At 39.6% G+C, this 7,218-nt stretch overlaps 1 protein-coding gene across 1 annotated transcript; it reads right to left on the bottom strand.

Moving 5' to 3' along the window:
• Window positions 1-287: 287 nt before the first annotated feature.
• LOC128070942 (heat shock transcription factor, Y-linked-like) lies at window positions 288-1,956 on the bottom strand. Its single transcript, XM_052663980.1, has 2 exons — window positions 1,447-1,956; window positions 288-1,019 (listed from the first exon to the last, which is right to left on the bottom strand). The coding sequence occupies exons 1-2, from the start codon at window positions 1,954-1,956 to the stop codon at window positions 288-290; spliced, it is 1,242 nt and encodes a 413-aa protein (XP_052519940.1).
• Window positions 1,957-7,218: the final 5,262 nt, after the last annotated feature.

Raw genomic sequence — 7,218 nt, 5'->3', positions numbered from 1 at the left:
GGTGAGTTCAGAAATCACTTTACATCCATTACCTCTTTTCCCTTTGTTCTCATTTTGTTGCTTACAAATATTATACCAGGTGTCATTTACCTAGGATGCATAATGGATGTTTTCTTGAACTGACAAGTTTATAAAACCATGAAGTAAAATAGCCAACCATTGAACTAAAGCCTCATTTTACTCTTCCTTGTTTGAAAATAAAAAATGAAACTATGAAGATGAACATGGAAATTTATTGTTCAAATACAAGAATTGTAGATATCTGTTGACATGTCCGAACATAAATTTCAATATCCTTTAGGCTCCATAATCTGACACGTATTTGATAGGTCAGCTTTAATTAGGATGGTTTTCACATAATGATGATTATTGATGAGTTTACTCGAAAGAGAGGAGGCAGATGTATAAGCGATTGTTGGCACTGAGAACCATGAGTTGCCTCTCTCTTGCAGGTTAAGAAAAGGACTGTCATGGGCTGACATATCGCTATGCCTGTCTGGAAATTTGGAAGGTTCCACCATCAGTCCAGAATAACTCCTCTGTAATGGAGATTCGATGTGGTTCCGAGAAGGAGATGTAGTTGTAGTAGCAAAGTCCTCAACGTGGCCGTTTCCTTGAGTATAGCTGCTCTGTGAGTGCCAATTAAAAATGCTCAACGTTTTTAAAACTTCAGGTTGATCTACCACAATCTGGTCTGTGTGTCTAACTGATATTGCTGATGGGGTAGGTAAGGCACATGGAGATAGGGCACTTGTATTAGTGACTATCTGGCTGGTATGAGGCTTTTGTATGAAAGGCACACTTAAACTTGTGGAGGCTGGACATGCAGTCTCTCCGCTCATTTCTGGAAGAAATTCAGAGTTATGATCATCTTTTTTGACACTTGCTTTAGCATGCTTCTTGTTACTTTGAACTAATGAAGATATTGGAGACACATTGTTAATTCCAACTCTTCTTTGCATTCTTACTAAAAGTTGGGGATGGCCTCTTTTGAAATTTGGATTATAGTAGGTCTGTAACTAAAATCAAAGAATTAAATTATTTAGTTTCTTTATAAACCAAGGTAAAACTGACAAACAAAGCTAATTTATAAAAACATATTCCTTTAATGGAACCAATTAAATAACATCAAATCAAATACCTCTGTTGGTAGTTTTAACAGGTAACATGTTAGAAAGAATATGCTCAACTAAAAGTATGTTGCATATATACAGTAAATACCACTTCAAGTAGCTTCAGAACTTATGTCTGGTTTCAAGTTGCTAGGAAAGTTTGTTAACATCCAATATTTTAACCTCCAGCTGTTTTCAACTTCAAAAAAATAAAACTATTTCAACAACTTGTTATCTCAAGTTTAAATTCTGTTTTAGCTACATATATGAACATGCTTTCTAGGTCACATGGTTTAATCTGACATATTGGCAATAAGTGAAAATTTTGGAATACCTTAGTCAAAAGAGAGATGTTGTTTTCTTCTTCCAGAAAGACAGGTAGTGAAGCCGATCTTTGAACAGTTTGGCGCTTTTTATGAAATCCATAAAGGTTAAGCTGTCGAATTAAACTCTTCATGCTCTTGGTTTCAAATATTCTGAAAGGATCCTTTCTCTCCAAGACTTCTTTCTTAAAGAGTTCTTCATTGATCACTATACATGTGCCTGTGTCATCCCACCAAATAGATTCAAACTGATCACTTTCAACTATATTCCAAAGTTTTTGTGGAAATGTGAGTGAAAGAAAATTATTCGCATCATCTGTTTCAGAGACAGAATATGTGTAGTGTGGCCTTTTGATCACAAGATCCTCAGACAAAGCCTGAAAAGCATATTCTTCAATCATAGATCTCAAAACTGAGTCCCCAGTTGTATAATCATAAGAAGAAGATCTAATGGAGGTTTCTGAACCAGTGGGTTCATCTTTAGGAGGCCCATCTTGAATTTCTGAAGAAATATGTGCCATCTCAGAGAAACATTTCTTCAGATAATTTTCTCATTTGTCTGGTTCAGCTTCAAATGATGTCTGCCTGACATGCAGAGAGAAACTCTCTCGACCATCACAGAGGTCCTCCCAGTCAAAAAGCTGTGACATCGCAAAATCACTGGTCTCCTAGCAATCAAAGTTTAGTTGTGACATCACAAAGTCACTGGTCTCCTAGCAATTGAAGGGTAATGTTCAACCAGTGTTTACTTCAGCATCAACTTAAAATACAGACTCTTTACAGAAATAGTAACCAAAACCATGAAGGATGCAAAATCTCATTACTAAAGGTTTTTTTTTTTTGTTTGTTTGTTTGTTTTTTTTTCTTTGGTTGCTGTGTTTGGGATAGCCTTTCTCTTTCTGGCAGTTTGTGGTTCCTCTTTATTGTGGAGGTTCCTCCCTGTGGGTGGGGTTGGATGAGTGGCTTGTCAATTTTCCTGGTTAGGGAAGTTCGCGTCGGTGTTCTGGTGGGTGGAGCTGCATCTCTTCTCTCCGGAGTGCAATGAAGTGTCCAGTATTGAGTTTTGAGATGTCTATGGGTTTGCTCTTTGGGCAGCCTGTATATTGAAGCTCCGGGCTATGTTCCTGTGTTGCTGGAGTATTTGCATGGTATGTCTTGCTCTGGAACTTATCGGCTCTTGGGTGGTGCTTGGTTTCAATGTAGGTATGGAGGTTTTTGGATGATTTCTTTTAAAAAAAATACATTCATTTATTTTAATTGGAGGGTAATTACTTTACATTATTGTATTTGGTTTGCCATACATTAACATATATCCGCCACAGGTATACACGTGTTCCCCTTCCTGAACCCCTTCCCTCCTCACAACCTGTACCATCCCTCTGGGTCATCCCAGTGCACCAGCCCCAAGCATCCCATATCATGCATTGAACCTGGGCTGGCGACTCATTTCATATATGATATTATACATGTTTCAATGCCATGCTCCCAAATCATCCCACCCTCTCACTCTCCCACAGAGTCCAAAAGACTGTTCTAGACACCCGTGTCTCTTTTGCTGTCTTGCATACATGGTTATCGAAAAATCACATCGATAAATCTAGTTTATTTCTGAAATACAAGTGATTTATCATCCTTCTATACACACATTCTTAATATTCAGCAGTGTTACTCTCACAAACTTGGTCTACTTGCTTCTGTGCAAAAAAATTTATGAACTGACTGGGTTTCAGTGGTGGGGGGGCGGGGGGGGGGGCGGGGCGGGGAAGTGCTTACTGTAGGACCGAGCAAGGTGTCTTAGCAGCTGGTGCTTCAAAGACGCAAATCTCCAAATACTTTCAGGGGAAATATTTTAATGACTGAGCGAGGGTGGAACATGGGGTCTGTGATCAATATTGGGACATTCTACTAATGGCCTATTACTGAGGATATTGGGAGTCCACATCATCGACCGTCTAGTTCCAACTAGGTACTTACATTTCTGCCTGGCTTGGGCTTTAGCATCTCTAAAACTGTTCACAGGATATTGCTCAGAATGTTATCGATGGCCCTTGCTGCTGCTGCTGCTGCTGCTAATTCGCTTCAGTCATGTCCGATTCTGTGCGACCCCAGAGATGGCAGGCCACCAGGCTCCCCCGTCCCTGGGATTTTCCAGGCAAGAACACTGGAGTGGGTTGCCATTTCCTTCTCCACGATGGCCCTTGAGGAAGGACTAAAGACCCTTGAATTTGCTTAATGGCTAAATCATAACTATTCTCTATTGCTTGATTATTTTCCTTAGTTTCTGTCCTTTCTAGCTTCTCTGATTAAAATTACTTTTGAACATGAGGAGGTCAAAAATCTCCTACCTCTCTCTCTCGATTTCCATGCTTTACAATCTTAAGAAGGGACTGCTTAGTACAAGAAAGGAAAAACAGTCTTGGACTTAGAGCTTGATCATAAATGTGACAGAAAATCTCAGTGCAGGTTCAGTTTCTTTTTCAGGTTTCCCAGCTCTTGGAGTGATTGAGTCAGCAACAACTTTGGCTCTTTCCTGTTGAGATGGAACATGGAGTGGGAAATAATTCTAAAATCTAAGCTTGGTATCAATAGTTTATGTTATGAAAACATATCTCTCTATTATATCGAACCTGGTCTGGCTATTCGTTTGACAAATAATATTACGCATGTTTCAATGCCATTATCCCAAATCATCCCACCCTCGCCCTCTCTCATAGAGTCCAAAAGACTGTTCTATACATCTGTGTCTATTTTGCTATCTCACGTACAGGTTTATCATTACCATCTTTCTAAATTCTGCATATAGGCGCTAGTTTACTCTACTGGTATTTTTCTTTCTGGCTAAATTCACTATGTATAATAGGCTTCAGTTTCATCCACTTCACTAGAACTGATTGAAACGTATTCTTTTTAGTAGCTGAGGAATACCCCATTGTGTATATGTACCACAGCTTTCTTATCCATTAGTCTGCTCATGGACATCCATCACGCATCCATGTCCTGGCTATTAGAAATAGTGCTGTGATGAACATTGGGGTACACTTGCCTCTTTCAATTCTGGTTTCCTTGGTGTGTATGCCCAGCAGTGGGATTTCTGGGTCGTATGACAGTTTTATTTGCAGTGTTTTTTGCTTGTCTGTTTGTGTTTGTTTGTTTTTTAAGGAATCTCCACAGTGTTCTCCATAGTGGCTGTACTAGTTTGCAATCCCACTAACAGTGTAAGAGGGTTCCCTTTTCTCCACACCCTCCCCAGCATTTATTGCTTGTAGACTTTTGGATAGCAGTCATTCTGACTGGCATGGAATGGTACCTCATTATAGTTTTGATTTGCATTTTTCTGATAATGAGTGATGTTGAGCATCTTTTCATATGTTTGTTAGCATTCCGTATGTCATCTTTGGAGAAATGTTTGTTTAGTCCTTTTGCCTATTTTATCATGGGGTCGTTTATTTTCCTGGAATTGAGGTTCAGGAGTTGCTTGTATATTTTTGAGATTAATTCTTTGTCAGTTGCTTCAGTTCAGTTCAGTTCAGTTCAGTTCAGTTCAGTTCAGTCGTGTGTGACTTTTTGAGACCCCATAAATTGCAGCACACCAGGACTCCCTGTCCATCACCGACTCCCGGAGTTCACGCAAACTCATGTCCATCAAGTCAGTGATGCCATCCAGCCATCTCATCCTCTGTTGTCCCCTTCTCCTGCCTCCAATCCCTCCAAGCTTCAGAGATTTTCCAATGAGTCAACTCTTCACATGAGGTAGCCAGAGTACTGGGGTTTCAGCTTTAGCATCATCCCTTCCAAAGAACACCCAGGAATGATCTTCTTTAGAATGGACTGGTTGGACCTCCTTGCAGTCCAAGGGACTCTCAAGAGTCTTTTCCAACACTACAGCTCAAAAGCATCAATTCTGCAGTGCTCAGCTTTCTTCACAGTCCAACTCTCATATCCATACATGACTATTGGAAAAACCATAGTCTTGACTAGACAAAACTTTGTTGGCAAAATAATGTCTCTGCTTTTCAATATGCTATCTAGGATGGTCCTAACTTTTCTTTCATAGGGTAAGAGCCTTTTGGTCTCATGGCTGCAATCAGTATCTGCAGTGATTTTGGAGCCGCCCCAAAATAAAATCTGACACTGTTTCCACTGTTTCCCCATCTATTTCCCATGAAGTCATGGGACCACATGTCATGATCTTAGTTTTCTGAATTTTGAGCTTTCAGCCAACATTTTCACTCTCCTCTTTCAGTTTCATCAAGAAGCTTTTTAGTTCCTTATCACTTTCTGCCATAAGAGTGGTGTCATCTGCATATTTGAGGTGATTGATATTTCTCCCGGCAGTCTTCATTCCAGCTTGTGCTTCTTCCAGCCCAGCGTTTCTTATCATGTACTCTGCATATAAATTAAACGAGCAAAGTCACAATATGTAGCCGTCATGGACTCATTTTCCTATTTGGAACCAGTCTGTAGTTCCATGTCCTGTTCTAACTGTTGCTTCTTGACCTGCATATAGGTTTCTCAAGAGGCAGTTCAGGTAGTCTGGTATTCCCATCTCTTTCAGAATTTTCCACAGTTTATTGTGATCCACACAGTCAAAGACTTTGACATAGTCAATAAAGCAGAAATAGATGTCATTCTGGAACTCTCTTGCTTTGTCAATGATCCAGCTGATGTTGGCATTTTGATCTCTGGTTCCTCTACCTTTTGTAAAACCTGCTTGAACATCTGAAAGTTCATGGTTCATGTATTACTGAAGCCTGGCTTGGAGAATTTTGAGCATTACTTAACTAGCGTGTGAGATGGATGCAACTGTGCAGTGATTTGAGCATTCTTTGGCACTGCCTTTCTTTGGGATTGGAATGAAAACTGACCTTTTCCAGTCCTTTAGCCACTGCTGAGTTTTCCAAATTTGCTGGCATATTGAGTGAAGTACTTTCACAGCATCATTAAAAGGGGACAAAAGCCATAAACAGACATGTCTTTAAAGAAGACATACAGATTGCCAACAAACACAGGAAATATGCTTAAAATCATTCATCATTAGGGAAACAGAAATTAAAAATTAATGTGTAGTCATATCACACTGCTCAGAGTGGCCATCACCAGAAATTCTACAAGCACGAAATCCTGGAGAGAGTGTGGAGAAAAGTTAACCCTAATACACTGTTAGTGGTACCACAAACTGGTACAACCTGTATGCAGAACAGATTGGAGATTCCTTGAGAAACTTGGACTAGAACTGTCATATGACCGAACAACCCCACTTCTTGGCATATAGCCAGAGGGAATTACAATCAAGAGCCACATGTACCCCAGTGTTTATTTCAATTCTCTTTACAAAAGCTATGACATGGAAGTAATCTAGATGCACATCTTCAGATGAAAATATAAGGAAGTTTTGCTATATATCCAGGTGGAATATTACTTAGCTAGAGAAAAAACATATATTTGTGTCACTTTTAATGAGGCAGTTCAACCTGCAGCCTATTATTCAGAGTTAAAAAAGAAAGTTAGAAAGAGAGAGGCAAATATTGTTTATTAATGCATATAAATGGGATATAGGAAGACAGTAACAATGACCCTGCATGAAGGCGAGTGAAAAAGATCCACATACAAAGAACATACTCTTAGACTCAATGGGAGAGTTCAAGGATGGGATGATTTGAGAAAATAGCATTGAAGGTACATTACCATATGTAAAAGAGATGACCAGTGCAAGTTCAATGCAGAAAAGATGCATCCAATTCTTGTGCTGCGGAAGAACCCAGAAGCATGGTGTAACAAGGGAG

Source organism: Budorcas taxicolor, chromosome Y (genome assembly GCF_023091745.1).
Source record: "Budorcas taxicolor isolate Tak-1 chromosome Y, Takin1.1, whole genome shotgun sequence".
Lineage (NCBI taxonomy): Eukaryota > Metazoa > Chordata > Mammalia > Artiodactyla > Bovidae > Budorcas > Budorcas taxicolor.
Note: the sequence above shows the minus strand (reverse complement) of the source record. Positions and strands in the feature narration are given on the sequence as shown.

Excerpts from the sequence above, each read along its gene's own strand:
- LOC128070942 (XM_052663980.1), bottom strand. The coding sequence starts at position 1,956 with ATGGCACATATTTCTTCAGAAATTCAAGATGGGCCTCCTAAAGATGAA. Across the intron at positions 1,020-1,446 it reads ACATCTCTCTTTTGACTAAG|TTACAGACCTACTATAATCC; the intron begins GTATTCCAAAAT and ends CTTTGATTTTAG.